Source organism: Gopherus evgoodei, chromosome 24, assembly GCF_007399415.2.
Source record: "Gopherus evgoodei ecotype Sinaloan lineage chromosome 24, rGopEvg1_v1.p, whole genome shotgun sequence".
Classification (NCBI taxonomy): domain Eukaryota; kingdom Metazoa; phylum Chordata; order Testudines; family Testudinidae; genus Gopherus; species Gopherus evgoodei.
The window spans coordinates 2,103,209-2,128,372 of NC_044345.1; the positions used below are offsets into that span (position 1 = coordinate 2,103,209).

At 53.8% G+C, this 25,164-nt stretch overlaps 2 protein-coding genes across 5 annotated transcripts; both read right to left on the reverse strand.

The window, feature by feature from the left end:
* Positions 1 to 1,169: 1,169 nt before the first annotated feature.
* On the reverse strand, positions 1,170 to 11,642 carry CHTOP (chromatin target of PRMT1). Of its 4 annotated transcripts, XM_030541895.1 has the most exons (7): positions 11,573 to 11,642; positions 10,041 to 10,122; positions 8,360 to 8,513; positions 5,104 to 5,290; positions 4,836 to 4,973; positions 4,002 to 4,035; positions 1,170 to 2,483 (listed from the first exon to the last, which is right to left on the reverse strand). In XM_030541895.1, the coding sequence occupies exons 2-7, from the start codon at positions 10,103 to 10,105 to the stop codon at positions 2,351 to 2,353; spliced, it is 711 nt and encodes a 236-aa protein (XP_030397755.1). In that variant the 5' UTR covers positions 10,106 to 10,122; positions 11,573 to 11,642; the 3' UTR covers positions 1,170 to 2,350. The 4 variants fall into 4 exon arrangements, with proteins under 4 accessions (XP_030397755.1, XP_030397754.1, XP_030397753.1 ...); XM_030541894.1 differs by lacking the exon at positions 4,002 to 4,035 and having other exon boundaries at positions 5,104 to 5,287; positions 11,573 to 11,633; XM_030541893.1 differs by lacking the exon at positions 4,002 to 4,035 and having other exon boundaries at positions 11,573 to 11,593.
* Positions 11,643 to 15,431: 3,789 nt separating this feature from the next.
* On the reverse strand, positions 15,432 to 22,980 carry S100A1 (S100 calcium binding protein A1). Its single transcript, XM_030542498.1, has 3 exons — positions 22,873 to 22,980; positions 16,236 to 16,386; positions 15,432 to 15,699 (listed from the first exon to the last, which is right to left on the reverse strand). Exons 2-3 carry the CDS (start codon positions 16,374 to 16,376, stop codon positions 15,556 to 15,558), a joined length of 285 nt encoding a protein of 94 aa, XP_030398358.1. The 5' UTR covers positions 16,377 to 16,386; positions 22,873 to 22,980; the 3' UTR covers positions 15,432 to 15,555.
* Positions 22,981 to 25,164: the final 2,184 nt, after the last annotated feature.

The following is a 25,164-nucleotide window of genomic DNA, read 5'->3' on the forward strand; positions in this document are numbered from 1 at the left end:
TGTGAGCTCAATCCACCACAAAACACTCTTCAGAAAGCCAGAGATGTGGGGAAAATTTGGCTGGAACAAGTTTTGAGAAGCCTTCTTCCATGTAACACGACTGGCAGAGCTGCAGCAGCACCTAGTGACTGGACTGAGTTGGGCAAGCTCATTCAGCATGTACAGAGAACCTGCATAGGGCCAGGGCTTTCCCTGCACGGTAGTGTTGGTCTGAAGCCCAAGTTCCTTTCTGTTCAGGGAGTATTTCAGCTCAGTGTTCAAAGAATTTAAGGGAACAAGGCAAACATTTTTCTGTTCAAACAGTAAGACTGGATGCAGCACAGTAAATAGTGTCCCCTTCTCATAACCCAGTCACTTGAATCTTTCAGGTTTCATATGCCCATGCCTGAAGCAGCAGCATGCTGTGATGTTTGCACCTAACCCTCTCCTGCAGTCTCTGCCACCCAAAAGGAGGAAAATTAACACAACGGAAGTGTTGGGGGCTATGTTAGCACCTTGCGTCCCTTTAATGAATGATTAAGATACTTGTTTAAAAATGGTATATCTTCAACTGGCAACCTTAAAGCACTGACAGCAGGGGTTATAGGGACAGTATTTTCAAGAGGAAGATAACTGGAGGTTAGGGAAGAAACATCCTATAGCAGTACTGAAATCTACTGGCCCCACTAGTAAAGCAGATCCTTGTTGAAAGTGCAAAAGCTAAGTTACATCACAGCCTTAATGCATGTGAAAAGACAGTTGGCAGTCTGAATGCCCTTGCATTGTACAGTCAAAACCAAATGTCATAAGTTGAATCAGGGTGCCAACTCAGAAACGTTGCAAGTGCTGTTTGTCTCATAAGTCAAACGACAAGGATGCCCTGTACAAATTAGCTGGGAGCCCTAGATAGCAACAGCATGCATAACAAAGGGAGGACCAGGCAGTCCCCCACCCTCCAATGAACACCATGAGAGCGGGGGATTTAGATGAAATTCCAGCTATAATGGACTGCCAGCCAGTGGAGAGGAAGCTGTTCTAACCGTAGCTGTGATGTTCCATTCAGGAGAGGATGATAGTTTACTGTCTTCTCATATCCACTAGAAAGTTATTCATCCCACAGAGTTTACGATCAACAATTAATGCTTGAGAATACCATTCTTACAACTTACTGCATTTAAAAAATCCACAAAGTCCACATACTGTTTTTATAATTGTTTCTCCTTTGTCACAACGAACGAGAAATACAAGATTCCACTGAAACTGGAACAGTTCACAGGATGGCTGAACTTAAATCTTCGGGGGAGGAGGTGGGGAATAGGGAGGAAGGCAAACCCCTTCTCAACTTCTAAAGCCAACCTAGGTTAAATGCACCACAGAAGCCACCAAAGTTGGTCTGGATTGAAAATTCAGTTTTGGTTACACTGAAAGGTAACAGCACTTGTTGTTAAAGCCGATTTTGGAGAGACTATTCTACCCATGATTTTCTTTCAAGCATCATTAAATGTGCTTGTTTCAAGATCCTTAAAACAGAAGCTAGTTCTTTTTCTAGATTTTGGTACACAGAAGCCATTAGTGCCATCCCTTCAAACATGATACAAAATAAATTCAAATTTTATCTGAAAAACAGCCTTTAACCTGGAAAATCCTCTCTAGCTAGCAAGCAGTGGGAATGAACTTTTGGTACAAAATAAAAGACTGACATGTCTGTCTTTCTTAACTTGAATTCGATTGATCAGGCAGTCCTGGAGGGAGACGTTTTGGTATGTTTACTTCAAATGAGTTATTGCAACAATAAAACTGCAAATGTGGATATTTACCCTTTAGCCACACTATGGGATCAACTCCTACCCTGAAACAAAGCATGAAGAGTAAGAGGCACGTATAACCATGTGATCCCCAGTTTGTGTTCCACACCAATGAGCACTTCACCTAAAAATGCACAGATTGTGGCATACAGGCAGCATCTTCCCTTCATAAACACAAAGGAACTTAGTGTGCCATCGCAGCCAGGCTGGCGTGCTGAGCACACCCCTGCACTGATCTCAGTAGCTGTATCTGCAGCTCGTCTGTCACATTCATGTTCAGAGTAGTTAGGAAAAATTATAAAAAACAATCCAAAAAAGGTTTCATACAACATATAGTATCAAAATGTAAGAGAAACACACTAAAATCTGATCTCTTGGTAGAACAGGGCCACCCCTGTTCCTGCAGGTCCTTCCAGCATGAATCAGGTTTTTCCATTTTTAGCTTATGGGCATTGACATACACATTAACTTCAATGAGAGTCTATCAGAAGGACCTTCAGTCATTAGTTTCTGGATCTGTCTGAGCCATGTAAGCATCCAGCTCAGCATCGAGGTGTCCTTTCGTTTTAGACATGTAAGCATCTAATTGGTTGTCCAGTTGTTCCTTGGTCAATGCAGGACGTGCAGACCCTCTTCCTCGTCCTCTGCCTCTGCCACGACCACCGAAGCCCCCTCTTCCCCGGCCAGCCATGCCACGACCTTACAGTGAAACAAGATTACAGTTACACACCAAACTGGAATGGCACCACCAGAATCGGACAGAGGGAGCAAACATTAAGGATCTGACCTAACCCCACCGATGAGAGTTTAGCTACAGCTGCCCATGCACCCTCAACTCGCCATCCCATACTACCTAGGCAAACCAACAATCGGGTGGGCAGTCCACTGAAGAAGCCACTCAGGTACATAACAGTGCTCAATGTAGAGACCACCGAGTGGCACTCTGTACACTACGTGGTATGCGAGAGAGTCACGTGCAAGATGGAGACAGCTGGTGCTCAATGGTGCCGCTTCTGCTACTGACCAGATCAGCCCCTTAGTCAAGTCACTCCCCTGGTTGTCTCTCTCCTTGTGCATCAAGTGTCTGTTCAAATCTCTGGACAACTGTCTTCCCACAGTATCTCTGCTCTCAGTTCATCCTCCAATCTCATTATACTCTTCCATATCCATATCCTATTACCTCCCACGCTGCTCCCAACCCTGTGCATGAGATATTTTCCTTCCTCTGGTGTGACAAGCACCCTCTTTTCCTCCTTTAAACCCACTTTCATGAACCTTCCTACATCTGTCTCCTTCTCACAGAGCTTCTCATGTTTCCCTGAGCTATAGGCAAATTTATCTGAATCACACCAAACTCTTGAGAGTGGAGTCCTTTTCTTTAAACCCATTTTGTAAAGCACCACATATGTTTACTGCACTCTAAATACACGCGTCTACTTTACGTAGTATGAGAACTAATGACTTCCTACTTGTGGGCAAGTTACAAACTATTTGTCACAGTAAACAGGAAGTTTTCTCCTTTGAACAAGTATAAATAATCTAGTGTTGCACCAGACCTTGCTATTGCAATGCCAGTAATCTAGAATTATTGAGCGAGACCTAACAAAGAATGTTTTTTGCAGCTGAGCCCAAGCAGACCCAACAGTTGGTGTGGCCTATTTTTTGTATACCTGTTACATATCAAAGCACTAATGATCCTCTGTCCCTCCGGGAGACAGTGGCAGCCCATACAGTGCTGGAACTCCATACAGTGTATGTACTTTTAAAAGTAGCGAAGACTCCACTGCCTGAGATGGTGTTTGAATTTGCAATCTTGTACAGGGCTGTGTGTGCCCATCAGCATCAAGGCAGGGTCCACAGGGCAGCCCCATGGTACACTTTACATTGCTTGGTACCATTTTAGCCTGGCATTAATCCCTAACACACACTAGTGCCTTGATGCACCAGAGAGTTACTAGCCAAGTATAATCAGCATTTATTCCCCACCACCCTTCCTACCAAGCTTTAGAAAGCAGCAATGCCACTAACAATTAGGAATAAGCTTGCTCGACACATATCCCACCAATTTTACATTAGGTGTCAAACTAGTTCTGAGGGACCTGTTTCGGCATTAGAACCCACTAGGACTGAATTAATGTGATTCTACAAGGAAGACAAGGAAATAATGTTTAATCTCCAATATTAATTCACAAAAGCAAGGAAGTTGTAGATTCTTACCTGCCATTTGCCCCCGCATCTAGGAACACAGGTGCTGCAAAGAAACCAATGGGCCTTTTGCTAAAATAAAAAGCCACAGCATGTGGCTCAGTGAGCTCTGATTGCTGTGATGTCCTATTTGAGAATTCTCTAGTTTGGGCATTAATGATTCCACTAGGTCAGCTGCAATTGCAGCCTACGTTTGTTCTACTGCCAATCCCGTTTGTGGACTGCTGAAATTTAATACTTTGCACTATGAAAAGGATTGAGTATTTAAGGAACAGATTTCATTTCAAACTCCTAGTGAACTAATAAAACCAGGGCCTGAAAAATTTCCACTTTAGCAGCAAGTAGGACACTTCCCTGTTGAGGGTGGAGGCCTAAGCCCTTAGTTTCTGCATAATTTAGACCTTCACTTAAGGAATGTGCATCATATGGTTGTGAAGGTTACACTTCATTCCTGATTGGAAAGTGAAACAATGCAGAGTCGTTTGTACAGAAATTGCACCAGTGCCTTCGCCACTACTCAAAGCCTCATGGAGCAGGAGCGTGATACTGACAAGACTCTGGCCAGTTTCACCACCGCTATCCAGAACCCTCTGGGAAGCAATGACACCAACTAGGATCTGGCCTTTCAGCACAAATGTTGCTAAAACCAACAGTTCAGAAAATGAAAACATGTGTTTGTATCCAGTGTACAGCACAGTATCAAGCAAGTGTATCTTTATGGTGGAGATTCTACTTCACAGGTGCTAATATACATTATATTTTAACCAAGAAGGTGGAAGTTAAAGGTTGCTTCAGATTCTTCTCTAAACAATACCCTCATGCCTTCCCAGACGTCAGCACACTAACCTCTGCCACCAATTCCTCCACGACCCATGGCTCCTCTGCCTAGACCACCTCTCCCAGGTCCACCACGACCTCTAACACCACCTCTTCTCAGGCCCATCCTAGGGGATACGCCACGTCCTCCTCGAAGTAAACTCTGACCTTTAATGGGGTGAGGAAAAAAAAGTCAAGCAGGTAATCAAAACAAGAAGCTAGCTGTCAAACTTAGCAAGAACTCATTCAATATCCTCCCCCAGGGATATTTTATTTCCTATATTAACAATATACTCACCTCTGAGGGGAATGCCTCCTCTCAGCAACGCCCTCGCTCCACGTCCACCACGCATGGCTCCTCGTGGTAAACCTCTCTGACCCATAGGTAGCCCTCGTCCTCCAACAGCTCCACGAGCCAGGGGTCCTGCTGGCCGGCCTAATCGTGCCTGGATGTTACTTTTACCTAGGCGCTGCTTTAAGCTCTTCTGGAATGAAAGTTTTTTTAAAAACAGGAAAGTCATGTAGCTATCAGGGACTTATCATGCAACTGGCACAGATGGAAGCAGATACCTCCACCAGCAAAGGAGGAAGCAGAACCTATACAGGGCCCAAGACCCACTGCAAAGTATTTACGTCTCAAGAAAGATCTTGTCTAGAGAGGGCCAGTCTGTCAAGTGTAAGCCCAGCTAAGAAGTGAAACAGACATCTAATCCCCAAGGTGAGCTGCAGCTTTCCCTTTGAGAAAGGTGCTCAGGCACTAGTGATGAGCCTGCTGCAAACGCCTAGAGTAAAAGTGAGATCGTCTACAGCCAGGAGACTTGTGCACTCAGCCTCTGATAATTATATGCCCAAAGTTTCAAATCCAGTGATCTCACTGGAACAATCTTATGTCTAGATTTCCCCAGACATCCACAGAGACTAAACCCTTCCATATTTGTCTTTATAAGCTAGCACAAACAGGAATATTCACCCCCTCCAAAACAACTGCATTAAGCTCCAAATTAAAAACCACAAGAGCCAAGAAATTCAGAGTTAAGACCAAGATTGTTTTCTCCTCTCAAATGACCGATAACTCAGTGCAAGGCAGTTAAGGAAACACTTAGACCTAGTTTATACCACGCAGCCCAATATATTTTGGGCTTAATTTTGGGATTTGTTTGCGTTATACCATACATTTGGTTCTTTGTGTCAAACAAATTTTAAAGCTGCTTTCGCCCAACTTCTCTGGAGAGTGGCCAGCAGGGGCTAGAATGATGTTAGATACCTGCTGTCTTCGAGTACAATCGTAAGATTTCAGGTATTTCACAGTTTTAGGCAGTATAACAGCTTTTAGATGAACCACAACAGGTCTACAACACCCACTCTTTAACCTGTGCAACCAAACCTGCCCCCTGTACTATCTGAATTGGAACAGGACACTGAAGCACATCGGCTGGCACTTGGTGTAACACAGAAAGGGATGGTCATGCATTAGGGGAAATGGTGCTGTCCTGAGTGAAGTGGGGTGGGTAGTGAGTTTGAAAGTTCGTAGCTGTGACTGTATGGCCTCACTAATGGTGCACAAGACCCTAATATTCTTCACAGGATGCTCCTCCAGAGAGGAACAGTCCCTGCTCCCCTAGGTACCAGCGAATAGACTTTCCAAAGTCAATTGGTGATGACTGTTGAAGAGCAACCCAACACTATTAAACTAGAGTCCCCAAATTTTCCCAGAAGAACACATTGCAGCTGTCATCTTTAATAAGGAGGTGTGACCCATACAGGCCACCAGGCCTAGTATGCAATGCTCCACTTGATTTGCTGGCTCTATCTCCACATGAGATTTACTTGTATGCATTTCCATAACGCTCCTCAATGCAGCCCAAGTTCCTCAACATGAGAAAGGGCATTAGAGACAGGTTGTACTCTAGAACTCTACAGCAGCTCTGGACCCCCGTAACCTACGCTGACTGAGAAGGAGCTATGCTCTACCTTCTTTTCCATCAGAAGTTCCAACATGAACCTCAAACCCAACATACGTTTTGATCTTGAATTGCCGTGCAAGATCTAGAACCGTGTTTAATCCTAAAAGATAGCGTGTGTGTGCGCACATGGTTCCAATGAAAAAGTGAAACAGGTGCCAGTGGAGTGAAGGGAAAGGGTCTATTTCCTCACACAGATTCAGCCACTCACTGACTCCGCAAACAAGGGGAACAACGTCCTTTAGGAAATGAGACTTGCCTATCCTTTCATATCACTAGTGAAGCCCTTATGAGTTATACTATAAACCCTTTCTGTGGAAACCATAAATTATTCATATATAGAACTTTTGTTTAGAAGCTCCAGACAAAGTTTCTCTTACTAGCACCTGGTTCTGAATTTAGGGACAGCAGGCTCCTGGGCTCTGAGTGCAATGCAGTCACATTCCTTTTCATAAAAGAACACCAAACTCCAGCACAAGAGTCAGATAAAGATTGTAGTTATGTGACAAAGCCGCTCAAATAGGTACCTTCCACAGTTCTCTCCTAGTGTGCCCAAAGATGTCTGGGATTATATGTAACGACTACTGTACTCGAGTCATGCGGGGCTGCTATTTAAAGCTAGCACACAGCAGTGTAGCAGGACCCTCCAGACCCATGTTTTAATTATTTCCATGGATCATACATACACAAATTTCAAGAGAAACTCTCCAAGTCTCTCTCTGCACTAACAGACAGTTATACAGCTCGTTACCTTCTTCAGTTTGAGATACTCTGATAAGAAGCACTTTGGCACAGTAACATAGCTAACTGCCTCTTGGGCCCCATAGTCTAATCACTATCTTATCAACGAGGGCTCACATCTAGCAGACCCCATTCACTGAGAAATGCACAGGTACTATTAAATGTGATGTACAACTCAGTATGAATACATCGTGCTCAGATCTGCTGTTCCACACTGGACCTTCCAATGGAAGCCAACTTTTGGGCTGCTCAGTAGCATACAGCTCTGGTCAGTCTATGTGGATAACAAGAATAGTAAGATTCTTGTTATTTTAGCAAGAATTTATGAGAAACCAAGAACTCATTTTTAGTTCATGTAGTTCTTGTTCAGACAACTGCTGGCAATAGCATAAAACAAAGAGAAAAAAACAGGCAGACCCCGCCCCCTCAAAAAAAAAGGCGGCACTAACAGGGAACAAGAGCTAATATGTTGCAATGCGAAAGCAGCTAGATTAAGGCATTAAGAATTCAGCAGATCCAGAAAACTGGAATCAGACCATTTAGGTGAGGGAAGAGGGAAAAAGCTGTGAAATTTCAGGTTGTCCTCTCTTCTGGAAAAATAGCAAAGGAGGAGATTTAAACAAATAACCAACAGAAGACATGACAGACTAACTGAACTAAACAGTATTAATTAACAACCTATAAAGCATTACTTATCTGCAGTGACAATCTGAAATTCTCTTGAAGTCCCTCCAAACATTCTCAGCTCTTACTTTCAAGCGACATCTTGAAAAATTCTCATATCCTGAAAAGCCACCAGCTGCTGACAGGCATCATCAACTGTCCGCAGTGCAATAGGACACTTTCTCTCACCTGCTTAAGCTTCAAGGCAGCCTGAACAGAAGGTCTATTCTCCATCTGCTGGGCCAGTCTTCTGTTTCTGGCACTGGCCAGTTGCTGCTGCTGCTGCATGGTAGCCCGAATATTCACTGGCATCGGCTGTTTGTTCTTCAGCATATTAGTAAAGCTTCAAGGTCGAACAAAATGGGTGTTTAAATAAAGTTTTATTACAAACATTTATGGCATTTCATGGCTCTCAAGACTGGAGCTCCAGATCCCATGAACTTTATGTAAAAAGTGCCACACTTAGATCATGTCATATGCGAGTTATGTATTCCTCGTTTTCCACAAACGTGCTAGAATAGGAAATGCAGATTTGGATAAGTGCAACATATTAATTCAAAAGTGATAAAGTTTTAAGTTATTGCTTTTAAAGGTGAAAGAAGTTATGAAAAACAAGCAACAAGCAGAAATGGCCATGAAAGACAGGAGAAGACATTACAACGAAACAGGAAAGCAAACTGAAATCTGAATGCAAAAGCCAAGACAGATAGTTTAGAGGGGAAACTGTTTAACAGTTTGAGGGCAGTAAGCATATTTGAGTCGCATCACTCTGACAACAGAAAATCAAAGATCTGGCATAATACTTATAAGGAGGACAGTTCTATCACCATAAGAGATGCCAACATATGAGTGCATTCGTTAAGACTACAATTTTGCTGGCATTTGAGAATTTCTTTGGTGCATTAGGGATTTTCTGCCTTTAAAAATTATGTGGTGTGAACATACCACCAGGAACGTAGGCTTCCTCACCAGTAATCAGTGTCTACAGTATCCTAATAGCTACAAATGACAGTGAAATTAAGCACTACAAAGTGCTCAATGTGGTCTGGCTGGAACTAACAAAATTAACAGGCAGGTAACTCCCCTGTACTGTATCTAACGATCTGCCGGCCTGGCCATAAATCACAAGCACTGGCTAAAACTACTGCTCACTGCAGTGAACAGTGGAATAGGGACTGCATATAAACGGCTTCATTTCTCCTTGGCTTAATGATATTAACACTTAATTGGAGAGTGAGTTAGTGAGAAAGTGAAATATGAACAGAAGCCTCACTGTTAGTTCATCACTATAGATTTGCAAAAGCTTAGTGGCATGAAAGAGCAGAGGGCTCTTTAAGAGAGGAAATAAAAAGAAGCAGTGCCAAGAAAGGAAAGCGATGGAGATGAAGCAAAGCATTTGCCTCTTACAAGGCCCAAGAACATTGTTAAAGGGCCTCTGGGCTGGTTTGGTGGCCTGCGGCATGCCTCTTACAGGCCAGACCACATGCGTGTGTCTCCCTTGGACAAAGCAGCAAGCCTTCTGCAGCTTCGGTAACATGCTACCATGCCTGCAGTGGTCAAACTATATAAAATGTAAAACGTGGAAGAAAAGGGAGGGTGCGAGGTTTTCTCTTTTTTTAATCAGAACATCCCACCACATTTACGTCTCATATAGTTTACTATTAACAGCTACTGACAAAATCCTCCAAAACAATTGCCCTTTTAACCTCGTGTACCACATTTGTTGCAGCTTAAGACAGAGGTGCATAGCCACCTGCTTCTCTTTTAGTTAGGTTAAAACAGGGCAGAACCATGTCAGTTTTGGACACTGGACACAGTGACAATTAAGTAAAAATTTCTTATGAGCTGAAGTTGCTGCTGGCTTCCTCACCGCTCGTTCAGAGACATCTTGGTGGTGCTCTTTAGCACAACCTTCGGTGCCGACTGCGCAGCCATCTTCAGATCACGATCGTCTGAAACAAACAGTAGCTAGATTTAGTAAGAAGAACTGAGCCCATGAAATTATTTGGCTAGATTTTCCATGCCAAACTTGTGTGTGAACCATGTAAATCAGTGACGCGACTGTGCTAGCAGGGAATTTCATAGTATCACAAAACATCCTAAAAGGTAAGTTTCACTAAACTAGTTGAGTTATGCTATCTCATCTCTCAACTGTGTGTCAGATTAATGTTTCTGTGGCATTAAATTCCACTTTCAGTGAAGATCTCACTTACGTATGCCATTAACAGCCTGGTGAAGATAATTTCTAACTGGCTGGTTTCACTGAGGTTGTTTTTCTAAGCAGGAGAGCAGTAGGAATTAATCTTTCTGATTCTGGATTCAGTTTCTGATATACTAGGCTGAGGGTTCTCAAACTGGGAGCTGGGACCCCTCAAGGGGCCGCAAGATTATTACACGGGGGGTCACAAGCTGTTAGCCTCCACCTCAAACCCCGCTTTGCCTCCAGCATGTATAATGGTGTTAAATATATATAAAAAAGTGTTTAACTTATAACGGGAGGGGTTGCTTTGTGAAAGGGGTCACCACTTGAGAACCACTGCACTAGACATTCAGGCTCTGGATGCAATATTTCCTCTCTCCAAGTTATGACCTCAGCTGGAAGTGTGACATCAGTTGTCAGACAGCAGCAACCGAGCTGGTATTTAGTTAGTGCCTTTTGAAGCCCTGCGCGGCAGGGCCCCAAGCCCGGCAGAGATTTTGGCCACCAAGGGAGGCGGGCAGCGATCCCCGAGCGAGGGTCGGACCCGCGCCAGCCATTCAGCTTTGTTATTAGCCACACACCGAATGCGGGGAGCTCGTCCCAGCACGGCAGCGCCCGAGCCACCGAGACGAGGCGCAAGGGGGGAGCGGCGGAGCCCCCTGCACAGGGCAGCTCGCAACGGGGGGGGGGGCAGGGAGGCCCGGCCCCGCGAGCCCCGGGTCCCGGCCCCGCGCTCGGCCCGCAGGGGGTCAGGGAGGCCCGGCCCCGCGAGCCCCGGTTCCCAGGCCCGCGCCCGGCTCGCAGGGGGTCAGGGAGGCCCGGTTCCCGGCCCCGCGCCCGGCCCGCAGGGGGTCAGGGAGGCCCGGCCCGGCCCCGCGCCCGGCCCGCAGGGGGTCAGGGAGGCCCGGCCCGGCCCCCAGGGCGGGAAGGCTGCTAGCCCCAAGAGCGGAGGGCTCTGCTGGGCTGATCTCCCCAGGCCCACAGCCCGGGCCCCGCTCAAGGGAGGAGTGGCCGGGCCGGCCCCCCCCCCCCGTGATCACAGCACCCCGTAACCCCGCCTCAGCCGGTCCCCCCCCCCGGGACCCCTCTGTCACCGAAGCAGACGGTCGCCAGGACTCCGGGCGGGGCTGCGGGGCGGGGGTGGGGCGCGGGGCTGGCTCCGTGGGGCTCCGTCCCCTCCGCCCGCTCCCCGCTGCACTCACTCTCGAGCGCCGAAAACAAAATGGCCGCCGCTTCCTTCCCTACTCCCCCCGCGCGCCGAGCCGGGGAAAATGGCGACCGGCCGCCTCGGTTTGCGCAGCCTCGAGAACGCCCCCACGTGACTCTTCTCTCCCCTCGCGGGGCCTTGCACCACGTGATCACCCCCGCTCTTCCCCTCCCCCGGAGGGGGTGAGCCATGTGACCACTCCCTTTTCGGGAGCGGGGAGTTGGGGGCGGGGCTTGGTGCAGTGGGCGTGGGCCTGGCAGGGCCTCATGGGCGGCGCCTTGGATCTGAGGGGGATGGGGGCTGAGGGCCCCAGGATGGGGGGGGGCAGGTTGGGATATGGGCATCGTGGGCAGAGCCTTGTATTCGAGTGGGGGGGCTAAGGCATCCAGGGGGGCAGGTTGGGATATAGGGGATCATGGGGCAGAGGCCGGGAGGGCCTCATGGGCAGAGCCTTGGATCTGAGGGGGGATGGGGGCTGAGGGCCCCAGGAAGGGGGGGGAGGCTGGGATATGGGGGGGCTTGGGGCAGAGGCTAGGAGGGCCTCATGAGCAATGCCTTGTATTGGAGTAGGGGCAGCAGGTTGGGATATAGGGGGGCTTGGGGCAGGGCCCCAGGCCTGAGGAGGTGCAGCTCAGGGCCCTAGTGCAGCTGGGGGGTACCCTGGGCTGGAAGGGGGGGCATGGATTGTGGCCCCAAGGAGGCTGTGAGGCCTGGGCTGGGTGGAGGGAGCCCACTTGTGGGAGTCCTGGGGTTTGACTCCTCTGGAAGCAGCTGGGTATGGGGGGCTCCCCTGCTCTGGCTGGGATAACCTGGCAGCCGTTGTTCCCCTGTAGGGTGGGCGGTGGGCTAGGAGAACTGCCTCTGCACCCTGCTGAGTGGCAGGTCCGGCCATGCCCCCCAAACCATTCCAGCACGTGGCTGCTTCTGTGTGAGGGTTGGGGGGCAGGGTTAGGATCTCACTCTAGGTCCATGTTCAGACCCAACCCCAGGTGATAGTGACCATCAGCAGAGGCCTCGGGGACTGAACTCCCCCTCGGGCTCCCTAAGTGGATCCCCCGGGTTGGATGATTAGCATACTGCATGGATGAAGCCCGCACTTCCTGTGAGTTATCGATCAGACAGATGATTGTGGCCCTTCACCCAACCTGACTCAGAGGTCAGAAGTCCTTGGCCCAAGCCCTGCCCGCTCATGACATCAAAATAAGTCCAGTTGATATTACACAGATCTGTACAATGAAATTCCTCCAGCCTACTCGGCTCAGCAGCAAACCAGCTAGCAGCATTGACACAACCCCCCAACAAACCCGCTTCTGTGTCAGCTGGACAGCTGATTATCTCCCAGAGCTATTGGCTCAGGCTGTCTGCAGAGGCACAGGTCGATGCATCAGTTACACTCCATTCATGGTTTGCAGGTTTTCTTCAAAATGACGTGGGTTTATTTAAAATGAAGGCTTCGAGTGTAGTGCATGAGATGCCAACCATCAGGTGAAAGTCTCAGCTTGCAAAGGGGCCAGCCCATTTACCATTCTGGGCCTGCCAAGGGGGTGAAACTGGCAGCAAAATGGTAAAAACTAAGAAAAAGAAAATAAGGCTCACTCCCATGGATGTTGATCCCCATTGAATTACTCCACATGTGCACCAGCACTGCAGAGGGCAAGAGTTCAGCGCTCCGTTGCTTCAGCTGGCAGTGGCACCATCGGTTTCTAATCAAGATTTGTGCATTCCTGGGAGAATACACCCACTACTGTCCTTGTGGCTTTGTATTCGCGGAAGTGAGCGGCTGTGGTGAAGAATATCGTGTGTGTTGCACATGAAGCATTAGCACCAACCTCAAGCTTTCAAAAATCATGAGTCAGCCCTCAAAAAATCCTGAGAGTGGATTAAAAATGCCGAGATTTTAAAACGTAATCAACGTGAGGTTCTTTCTATTTCGCAGCTGGTTCTGGAGCCTTTAGGGTTGCATTGATTCACGTTCTCTAGCTTCTCTCTGCAACCCCAAGGATTTTTGTCTGTAAATGAAAGCTGAGAGCGTCCTGCCATCTCCTAACTCCAGGAGCCGGGACTTTAAGAAAAACATCAAATATTAGGAGGCTCATGATAAAATCAGGGGCAGCTCCAGGCCCCAGCATGTCAAGTGCATCCTTGGGGCGGCATGTCGAGGGGGGTGCTCTGCCGGTCTCCAAGAGGGCAGCAGCCAGCCAGCCTTCGGCGGCATGCCTGCGGAGGACACCGGAGTCGCGGGACCAGCGACCGGCAGAGCGCCCCCCGCGGCATGCCGTCGTGCTTGGGGCGACAAAATGTCTAGAGCCGCCCCTGGATAAAATCACTGTACTTGGCAACATTGCCTGGGGGATCACAGTTAATATCACCTTCACTGTGGAAAAACAATTAAAAAAGATGTTTTAAACAAGCTCTTGACTGGCTTATCACGTTCTTTCTTGCTTAGTGGGCCTGATTCTCCTGCTCCGTAACTCCCCTGACTGCAGTGGGTTTACTCCTAGCTTACGTTGTTGTCAGAGAACTCTCACATCCCACCGAGTACTTGTGTTCCCTTGAAATGTGGTGGGTTTGTCTCTGTGGCTGTGACAGATCAGTTTATTATCTGCTGCTAGGGGTTCAATGCCGTTTTCTGCATCCCAGGCTTTGAGCTTCTCTTTTGCAAAGGGTGGGAAGGGAAGATGAGAACCTGTGGCAAAGAACAGGGGGTGCCAGAGCTCAGCATCAGATTCTTTGGGTTCACAGGTTCAAATCCAACCCGATTCTCTCCAGTCCTTTTGCTTTCTGCTCACAGACACATCAGTCCTCTGCGCAGTTTGGTTGCCTCTGATGAGCTTGTCAATGCTGAGCTCCTGTCAGCTTTGTTACAGACATTAATGATGTCAGGGCATTCTTCCTAAAGATTCCCTCTGCCCGCCTAATTCTTGTCAAGGCTCTCCCCCTCTGTTCCTGACCATTGTGCACAGATGACCACCCTCCACCCCAGAGGTGGCTGCAGCTCAGCAGCATCGGTATCTAGTTTGCAAAGTGCTTTGGCACCATCCCAGAGAAGCGTCAAATCCACAGAATGGGTGGGCGGCTTTGGAGCTGTCCGTCTGTGACATTCAGTGTCAGCACTGCTAGCCCCCCTGCGCTGCGTGCAGCTCAGCCGGTACCAATCAGAGGAGGCGGTTTATTGGGCTCCTGGCCGCTCCCGGCTCTTGGGAAGGGAACTAGGAACCGGTTCTTCCCCCTGGGGAATGGGTCCAGCACCGTGTTTGTGGATTTCCTACCACCCCAGCAGGAGGCTGTCCAGCCACCACCTGTCACTCACGTTTCTCCTGCCCCTTTTCCCAGCCATTCCCCTTGTGTCCCCGTTTCCCTCCCAACAGGCTCCTGCCTCCCTTTCCTGCTTTGGGCCCTGTGCCACCTGCTGCCAGCTACGAATGGGCATGAATGTGGGAAGAGAAAGGGCCAAACTAGCCTCTGCGGTGATCCCGGCTGAGGCACTTGGGTTACGCCAGAGCTTGCCAGAGGCGGGGGCAAGCAAAGGGACAAGGTCTGGGGACGGGGGCAGTTGCTTGGCTCATGGGTCAGAGGAGGAGGGTCCGAGAGGCCCGGTGGGAAGGGGTGTGTGTCTCGCTGATGGCCGGAGAGGCGACTCTCCCCCAGGGAACCCCCAAGGCTGAGGGCCCTGAGCCCGGCACCATGGGCCAGAGCATGACCTCCACCCTTTTCTAACACCAGGGATAATGTCGACTTGGGGAGCAGGAGCTCCCCCGCACCCCAAATCTCCCCTTGCCACACTGCAGCACAGTGCCCTCCCCAGGCTGCTCAGCAGCACTCCCAGGCTCTGAGGAAGGGGCGGGACACTGGGGTCAGTTCGGTGCCTTTAATGAGTAGCTCTGTCTAGCTGGTTAGAGGAGATGCTGGCGGCTGGCTCAGAATGGGGGTGGAGGGGTGTGCGGCTCTAGGGGGCTCCAGGCGGTGCAGGCTCCCTGCTCAGGTGTCCTCCCAGAAGAAGGAGTTGCAGGCCACGGTGAGAGCAGCCACCAGCACCACGTACTCCTTGAAATCCACCTCCCCGTCACCATTCTCATCCAGGTCCTGCATGATGCCATCCACAGTGCCCGTGTCCTTCTGGGTCTGCAGCAGAGACAGCCCCGGGGGAGGCAGGGTTAGCGTGTGGGGCCACCCCTATGGGAGAGGAAAGGGGCCCAGATGGCTGGGGGGATCCCCAGTGAGAGGCCCTGGTCCTGTGCTCAGGACAAGCCAGAGAGTGAGTGGGAAGCTGGAGGCATGAGCTATCTGCCTGGCCCTGGATGGGGGAGGAGAGGGCAGGGGTCAGCAGGGAAGGGAAGGGTTAGAGCTGAAGTGGGGGAGGAGAAGCAATTAGGAGCCCAGGAGGTTAGAGAGGAATGTTGGGAAACTTCATACCAGAGAGACCCGTCAGCCTGGGCAGGGCTGGGAGCCCAGCCCCGGGCATGTGGGATCCTTCTCCGGCGCAAGCCCAAGGGAACGGCCGTCCTGCCCCGGGCCCTGGCACAGCTCTACCGCTGGCGACCACCCACGAGAGAGGAGCCAAGCACCCGTGGGGGAGCGACGGCCCAGGGGTCCCTGTGCTGGAATGGCAGGGGCAGTCCCCTAGGCCTGCCTGCTTCCACCCCCGGGCTGGTCCCTACCTCCAGGAAGCAGCCCAGCTCCGTCTGCAGCAGCTCCTTCAGCTCCTTCTTGCTCAGCTTGCGTTTGTCGCCCTCCTTGCCCGAGTAGTTGTGGAAGACGGTGATCAGCCCCTCCATGGCACGCTCCAGCTCAGAGGCCATCGCGCCGGCTCTGCAAGAAGCACCTCGAAGGGCTGAGGATCCCAGAGCCTGGGTGGCATGGATGGGGGGCTGGGGAAGGGCACAGCCCCACCCTGCCAGCGTGCCTGGAGGGACCCACAGGTGGGGAGAGCGGCCTGCAGGGCCCAGCCAGCCCCTGGTCTCTTCACAGAGGCTGCCAATGTGGGGCCGAGTAGCAGTGGCGGTTCTGGGGATGGGCACGCCTGGGAACCTGGCTGGGATCCAGGCCACCAAAGAGCCACAAGCCAGGACTGGGCCAGGAGACCCCCCTGCCCCATGTCGGTCAGCCCCATTCTCATGGCACAGGGTTTGCTGTAGCAGAAAGGCCAACGCGAGGGACCGGGGAAGGATGAACAAGGGTCTGCAGGGGGCAGGGCAGGATCAGGCCCTGCAGCCAGCCAGTCCCCCAGGGAAACTTTTGGGGAAGCAGTGGCACCTGCTCAGGTGGGGCCTTCCTGTCCCTGCCCCAGGCCAGGGGCCTTGTGGAGTGGAGGGGTCAGAGGGTGCCCATGGCACAAACATGTTCGAAGCCCCCCACCGCTTCTGGCTGCTCCCATCCCCACCTCCCGCACAAAGCGAGCTCTGACCCAAGGCTGTTGGTCCCCACCTGCCTGGCGGTGTCCAGAGCTGGAGGACAGCTGCCAGCCCCCCTAGAAAAGCCCTGACCCTACCAGAGCAAAGGGGGCCAGATCAGAGCAGGGGTGACACCTCTGGAGGGAATCACTGGCAGTAGCCCTTCACTCCTGTAGAGCCACCCAGCCCCTGGGCTCACCTGGGCTACCCTACACAGCCGGCTGGCTCCACACTCTTGCAGAGTGAGCCTGAGTTGGCTGGTCAGTCACTTTAAATAAGAGCCAAGCCCCCCTCCCTCCAGGAGGATCTGATACTAGAGACCAGCTGATGCTGGTCCAGTGCTCACCTGATTTAAAGGGACAGAGACAGCAGGGGAGCTCCGTCCGTGTGAGGGGCTGCACAGACTGTAACACGCATGCACGCACACGGAGCTATGTGTGTCTCGCCTTTCCCTGCATGTGCACCCGCCCTCTGCCTCGTCTCAGCCTCACCGAGAGGCACCAACGCGGGGTTCGAATTTTCAGTAGGGCCCAGAAGACAATAAACGTGTGCTCGGAAGAGAATCACTGGGCACAAATCAGTCAACATCTGATGCTGAAGGACCACCCCCCCTCCATCAGCCAAGGCCAATTGAGGGTCGAGGGGGATCCATGGGGCTAATCCGGGAGCAGCCCCTCAGCTCTCTGGGGCCGTTTAACAGTTGTGAGGGGCGCAGGCAGCTGCATCGATCCCACTGACCCCATTCCTCAGTGGGGCCTCAACAACAGGCCCTGTCTCCTCCACCAATGCCCTGGGACTGAAGCGGCAGCTGCTCAGATTCCCAGGCCCAAAGAGACCCCACAATCTCATCTGACCTCCTGCGTAGCCCAGGTCAGAGGATTTCCCTGCCTTCATTCCTGCTGGAACCAGAGCAGAGCCCTTAGGAAAACACCCCAAAGACAGCCACTGATGAAAAATCCCCCCAGCCCTTGGTATATTGTCCCACTGGCTAATGACCCTCAACGTTAATGACTGGCACCTGATTTCCAGCCTGCATTTGTCTAGCTCGAACCCCCAGCCGCTGGGGCCAGCACAACGGTGCTCCAGTACTGGGGACCCAGGACTGCAGCAGGCTGGGGCTGTGACAGTATTTGGGGTCATTACCGCAGCCAGCACAACCGTGTTACTGCAGCGCTATGTGCAAGTGTTACTCCAGTACCTTGGCGTGGCATTACTACAGTATTTGCGGGGTTGCTGCGCCAGACAGCCCAGCCCTGTTACTCCAGCACTGTGTCCGAGTGTTACTCCAGTACCTTGGCTTGGCATTACTACAGTATTTGCGGGGTTGCTGCGCCAGACGGCCCAGCCCTGTTACTTCAGCACTGTGTCCGAGTGGTACTCCAGTATCTTGGCTTGGCATTACTACAGTATTTGTGGGGTCGCTGCGCCAGACGGCCCAGCCCTGTTACTCCAGCACTATGTCCGAGTGGTACTCCAGTACCTTGGCTTGGCATTACTACAGTATTTTCAGGGTTGCTGCGCCAGACGGCCCAGCCCTGTTACTCCAGCACTGTGTCCGAGTGGTACTCCAGTATCTTGGCTTGGCATTACTACAGTATTTGTGGGGTCGCTGCGCCAGACGGCCCAGCCCTGTTACTCCAGCACTGTGTCCGAGTGGTACTCCAGTACCTTGGCTTGGCATTACTACAGTATTTGTGGGGTTGCTGCGCCAGATGGCCCAGGGCTGTTACTCCAGCACTGTGTCCGAGTGGTACTCCAGTACCTTGGCTTGGCATTACTACAATATTTGCGGGGTTGCTGCGCCAGATGGCCCAGGGTTGTTACTCCAGTATCTTGGCTTGGCATTACTACAGTATTTGCGGGGTTGCTGCGCCAGATGGCCCAGGGTTGTTACTCCAGTACCTTGGCTCGGTGCGGTGGAACACTCTGGCATGTTTGCTCCTGAACCGGTGCCAGCCGCGGTGGCGCAGACGCCGGTAACCCATCCTGCTGCTTTCACTCTGTCCCCAGTGCTGATAAGGTCCCGGATATCGGGTGTCTCCTGGCAGCACCTGCTGGACAATGGGAGCCAGCGTGGCGTGGCGGGGGGGCCCTATCGGGTAACGGACCCGAGCCCCCCTCGGCCTAGCGCTGCAGATCTGTATAAAGGCCCCTTGTCAAATTAAAAAATCCCTGCTTGAAAGGTTGCTGCAGTAACAGCGGAGCCAGGAAACCAGATTCCTGGCCCGGAGCGCGGCTGATAGAGCGGGCTCAGCGCAGCTCCTGTTACAGACACGGAGCCTGTGACAAACGCCGCCCGGGCAGGCACAAGGGTGTTGCCAGGGGGACATGCCCCCTGGCTGCCCCCAGACCCACCTGAAGGGTGAGCCCCAAGTTCTAATACCCGGGGGCTGCCCCCATACCTGATCTCATGCTCAGAGGCAGGGTTCTCATACCCAGGGGCCAGCGTCCCTGCGGGAGCCAGTTCCACCCTCCCAGCCCAAAGCTCTGGGGATTGAGACCTGCAAAAGCAGGGGATTCCCCTCTCTCCCTCTGTTGCAAATACCGAGCCCAGGAGGGAGACCTGCCCTAAGGGGCGCTGCGCGGCAGGGAGTGGGAGTCTGTAGGGGGCGCTCTTCCCTCACCGTCAGTGCTGGTCTGGCGTGGCGCTAGGGGGCGCTGCGCGGCAGGGAGTGGGAGTCTGTAGGGGGCGCTCTTCCCTCACCGTCAGTGCTGGTCTGGCGTGGCGCTAGGGGGCGCTGTGCGGCAGAGAGTGGGAGTCTGTAGGGGGCGCTCTCCCCTCGCCGTCAGTGCTGGCCCGGCCTGGCGCTAGGGGGCGCTGTGCGGCAGGGAGTGGGGGTCCGTAGGGGGCGCTCTCCCCTTGCTGTCAGTGCTGGCCCGGCCTGGCGCTAGGGGGCGCTGTGGGGTAGGGAGTGGGCTGGGGGTCCGTAGGGGGCGCTCTCCCCTCGCCGTCAGTGCTGGCCCGGCCTGGCGCTAGGGGCTGCTGTGGGGTAGGGAGTGGGCTGGGGCTCCGTAGGGGGCGCTCTCCCCTCGCCGTCAGTGCTGGCCCGGCCTGGCGCTAGGGGCTGCTGTGAGGCAGGGAGTGGGGGTCTGTAGGGGGCGCTCTCCCCTCGCCATCAGTGCTGGCCTGGAGTGGCGCTAGGGGGCCCTGTGCGGCAGGGAGTGGGGGTCCATAGGGGGCGCTCTCCCCTTGCTGTCAGTGCTGGCCTGGCCTGGCACTAGGGGGCGCTGTGGGGTAGGGAGTGGGCTGGGGGTCTGTAGGGGCCCTCTCCCCTCGCCGTCAGTGCTGGCCCGGAGTGGCGCTAGGGGCGCTGTGCGGCAGGGAGTGGGGGTCCGTAGGGGGCGCTCTCCCCTTGCTGTCAGTGCTGGCCCGGCCTGGCACTAGGGGGCGCTGTGCGGCAGGGAGTGGGGGCCTGTAGGGGGCGCTCTCCCCTCGCCGTCAGTGCTGGCCCGGCCTGGCACTAGGGGGCGCTGTGCGGCAGGGAGTGGGCTGGGGGTCCGTAGGGGGCGCTCTCCCCTTGCTGTCAGTGCTGGCCTGGCCTGGCACAAGGGGGTGCTGTGGGGTAGGGAGTGGGCTGGGGGTCCGTAGGGGGCGCTCTCCCCTCGCCGTCAGTGCTGGCCCGGCCTGGCACTAGGGGGCGCTGTGCAGCAGGAGATGCTGTTGTTTCCAAGGAGACAATCCGAGTCCCTGAGCCCATGGCTCTGTTGCACAAGACCCCAGGTGGAAACCGGCTGGCCGGCCTGAACGCCGATGCAGACACTAATTTGGGAGCTAATCATATCCTGGGTCCCCACCTGCGGGTTCAGTCAGACACGACATTCTTCTTCCTGGCCAGCACCGCCCCTGCATGCCGCTGCAGAGCTGGCTGCATTTCACAGCTGGGTGAAACGCTTCTCTGATCCACTCGACTTGCAAGCAGGGCTATTTATACCCCACTCGGCCCCATGGCACCTCGGCACCCACCACCCTTTGTGTACGGCGCTCTGGGACCCTGCAGCGGACAGGGTCTCTAGCAGTATAAGACAACCTCAAAAATTTCCAGCACCCCAGCGGTGCCTGAGAACGTCACCTCGCCAGCCAGCTCGCGCCCTCCTGCCCCATAAAGCTGGGCCGCTGCCTCTTGTATAAAGGAAGAAGCTCCATAGTACTGTAAGTCTATGAGACACAGCTGAGCAGGGAGGACAACAGTGCACAGACCCGAGGCCTGGCTGGGCAGGGGGCAGAGCGGGAGCATGGCCCCCTGCCTCACAAAGCTTCGAGTTGAAGCAGACGAGCAAAGCACGAGGTGGCGCAGCCCAAAATGGGAATAATATTTAGTTGCACCTTTTTAAAAAACGATAACCCTGCCCCCGCCACATATGTCCTCGTCCCCAGCAGCCTCCCACCTATAGCTCCCACCCCAGCTCCGACACCACGGGGTATGGGTAGCAGCACCGTGAAACCTAAAGCAGGTTTCTGGGAGCAGGAGATTGCTGCTGCCTCTCTCTCCTCCTGCTGTTCCCCCTCCTCAGGCCCAATCTGGACTGACAGCCCCAGGAGACCCCCCCGGCACCCCCACCCTGTTTGGGGCGGTGCTATGGCCGGACAGGGTGCGGGCGGCCAGCTGGCATTTCGCTGGGCCACACACCTTCCCAAAGGGCTTTAAAGATAAGTCCCTGGACTGGGAGTTGCATTGCAGGATTGACCCTGGTCCCTGGGCCTGCGGCTGGGGTCCGGCTGGGGCGCTGACCCCCATCTGGGTGTCCTGTACCATAGGGGGGAAGTACAGAGCCGATCCCCTCTCAGCGCCAGGCAGGATGGAGGCCTCTCATTCCCCACACATCTGGGCTGGGAAGTCCCCTGGCCAGGGCAACCTGGCCTGGCCTCCCCTTTGGGCTGGGGAGCTGTTTGCAGCCCAACACAGAGCTCATTCACTGGCTGCTTTTTCCACTCGCCCCCTTGGCTGGTGCAGCTCCCGGTGTGGGCATGGGTGGGGCAGCTGCTGGGGGGGGACACCACCCCCTCTGGGTGGGAGGGAGGGGGCTGCAGCTATCTGAGTTGGGGATGGCAGGGTGCATGGGGGGCATCTCCTGAGTCTGTGGCTTGAATTAACTCAGCAAAACCCTAGCTCAGTCTCAGACCCTTTGGAGACTGGCCCTGGGCAAAGGAGTGGGAGCGGAGGGGGGTGGGAACTGCCCCTGGGAATGGCCCCCCCAGAGACAAGGCCCCCTCAGTGCAGGGGGGAGGGAGTGCTGGCTATGGCAGCCAGAGGGTACACTAGGGGCTGGGGCCGGTCATACCCCAGGGCAGGGCCAGGGAGGGTGGGCAGCAGCAGCCGGGAGTCTTACCCCAGGGGCCAAGGTGGGCAGGTGCCGGGGCTCGTACCCCAGGGGCCGTTCACTCTCCCAACCCAACGCTCTGGGGCTCGAGGGGAGCAAAAGCGGGGGAATCCCTCTTTCTCCTCATGCTGCAAGCACAGCCCCCTCGACCCTCCTCTCAGCCCCATTAGCGAGGGATGCCCTGCTGCCACCACTGCCCCCCAACTCAGACCTGGCCCCGCCACACACCCGCTCCCATCCCCCCCAAATGAGGCTGCAGTCCTGCCCCCATTGGTGCCAGTGACGGCTTCGCCTCACATGGGAGCAGGAGCAGGCCCGACCGCTCCATGGGCCCTGCCCCACACCAGCTCTGTGGGTCCCTGGCTCATGGGCAGCACACCCCCCGCCCAGCCCCACCAGCTAACACCTGGCCAGCCTGCCTCCCCTAGTTCCTGTCAATTAGCTGAGCCCACCCCTGTGCTCCCCTGCCCCCAAATCCACTGGCCCCAGTCACCCCATGGCGAGCGAGAGCCCTTCCTTCCCCAAACCCCACGAGCCTGAGTGTCCCCCCAGCCCGTCTGCCTGGGAGCTGTAGTTTGGCACTTACTGGTGGGTGGGAGCAGGCTGCTGCTGGAGTGCCCCTGCCTGCTGCGTGCGCTAAGCCTGACTGCCGCGGGCCCCCGTCTCCTTCCCACCGCCCTCGCCTCCCAGCCCATGTCCTAAGAAGGGGAACTGGCAGCTGGACAGAGCTGGGGGCGGGGGGGGAGGGCTGGCTCAGCCTGCACCAACAGCTGCTTTCTCTGCCTGGCTGGCAGGCTCTGCCCCCCCACTGCACCCCTTCGAGCCCGAGCCCTTCCGTTTCTCGACGGAAGACTCCGGCTCTGCATCCTGCTCCCTGCCTGACGCCCGTCTGCAATGCATGGTGCGGGGCTGGAGGCAGCCCAGGAGCTGGGAGTTCCAGGGGCAGCCCCTTTCAGGCCCTGCCCAGCACTCCGGTGCCCCCTGCCCAGCACCCCAGAGCCCCCAGCCCTGCACCCCAATGCCCCCAGCCCTGCTCGCTTCTCAGGCCCAGACTGCCTGGCTTCCTGGCTTGCGGGACTAATGCCACTGAGAATCAGGCCCCAGTAAGGGAACCACATACGGGGTGTTGCCATCTTTGCTAGGCCAGGAAGCGCAGGAGGAAATACCCTGGCAGGGCCCATCTGGCGCCGGAGACTGGAACCTCTGAACCTCAGTGTTACGACTGTCCGGCCCGGGGGGCAGGATGGGGAGGGGAGAGCCCAGGCCAGGTGCCGGGTGTCTGGCGGCCGGCCGGGTGCTGGGGTGGACACTCAGGCGTTACCCTACAAAGGCTGTTACCCACGCCAAGCTGGAACGGCTGGAAGGTTCGGCTTAGAGCAGTAAAGCAGAGACAGGGACAGGCCCAGCTGTTAAAGCACAGGACTGGGAGCCAGGACTCCTAGGTTCCCTTCCTGATCCTGAGGAGGAATGCTGGGACTCTGCCACAGACTCGTCCATTCTCTGTACCTGTCCCCCCAGTGAAAGGTGATAATACTGAACAATGTTTGTCTAAACCCTTTGACCTGATGGGGTAGAGGATTATTTTAACACGATGGTTTGATCTTCCAGATGGCAACTAATTAAAGTTCTATCCTGTTATTATTATTTTACAGATGGGGAAACCGAGGCACTAGCTGGTCAAATGACTTGCCCTTGGCCGTGGAGGATTTTAATGTGAGGATTAGAATTTAGGAGGTTCTTGCTTCCAAGTCCTGGGCTCACCCCACACCTGTCTCTGACACAGCAAGTTCACAGCAGTCCCGGCCTTTAGCAGCTGGATGGAGTTGGGGAAGAATGGCAGAGGACCTATGCCCTGGCACCGGAGGGGTGAAGTTCCCTGTGTGCAGATGGGTCAGCGCCTGGCAAGGGGGGACCCTGTCACAACACACACACAGAAATGGGCTTAACTGCAGAGACACAGAAGGGGCCAGATCTGATGGCCATCAAAATCTCCCCATGCCCTGCCCCACCCCCTTGTCTGCATTGGGTTTTGGGTCAGTGCCTAGAACCGCACCATAATTTTTACCAGACTAAGATAAATACTTAGGTACTTGGCTGGCGCCCCTCACTATGGCATCAGAGCACCTCACAGTATTTAAGGCATGCGCCCTCGCAACCCCTCTGAGGCAGGGAGTGCTAATGTCCCTGTTCTATAGAGGGTGGAGCTGAGCTTCAGTGAGTGGACCAAGGTCTCGCAGGAATTCAGTGGCACAGCAGGGACTTGAGCCCCGGTTTTAGCGCAAGTCTGACGACGGTGCCCGAACTGCTAGACCATCCTCCCTCTCTGGCGTGGCCCTGAAAGAACCGAGCTGAGCGGGGAGCAGGGCTGCCCAAGGCTCTTGGATGACTCCTGATTCCCAAGCATTTTAGCCCCAAACCCCTTAGGCGCATTTGAAAAATCTCTGACTAAAATGTTCAACCTTCCAGGCCGGAATCTGATCTGGGCGTAAATCCTGACTCACCGCAGTGAGTTCCAGAGGAATGTCTCTGGCTTTACACCAGGAAAACTGAGCTCAGAATCTAACCTTGAACAAACACTCCCTTGTGCTGGGTCCCCTGGCTTCCTCGCCTCTCCCACGGGGATCCCGCCCATCAGGAGCTGTCGTCTAAAGCGCCTCCCACGGGTGCAGCGCCCTGGCACATCGGCCTGGCAGAACTGCTGCAGAAACTCCATCCCTGACATGTCCACACCGGCAGATCCCTGGGAGAAGCAATTATCAGTGTGAGCTCCCGGGGGAGCTGACGTGCCAAGCAGGTTACGGTATCTCGGAACAGGTTTTAGCCTCTGCCTTGCTATGCACTGACCCAGATAAACCAGTTGCTCCTGTTGCCAATGCTT

Excerpts from the sequence above, each read along its gene's own strand:
- S100A1 (XM_030542498.1), bottom strand. The coding sequence starts at position 16,376 with ATGGCCTCTGAGCTGGAGCGTGCCATGGAGGGGCTGATCACCGTCTTC. Across the intron at positions 15,700-16,235 it reads AGCTGGGCTGCTTCCTGGAG|ACCCAGAAGGACACGGGCAC; the intron begins GTAGGGACCAGC and ends TCTCTGCTGCAG.
- CHTOP (XM_030541893.1), bottom strand. The coding sequence starts at position 10,105 with ATGGCTGCGCAGTCGGCACCGAAGGTTGTGCTAAAGAGCACCACCAAG. Across the intron at positions 5,291-8,359 it reads CTGCCTTGAAGCTTAAGCAG|AAGAGCTTAAAGCAGCGCCT; the intron begins GTGAGAGAAAGT and ends CTTTCATTCCAG. Across the intron at positions 2,484-4,835 it reads TGGAGGAATTGGTGGCAGAG|GTCGTGGCATGGCTGGCCGG; the intron begins GTTAGTGTGCTG and ends TTTCACTGTAAG.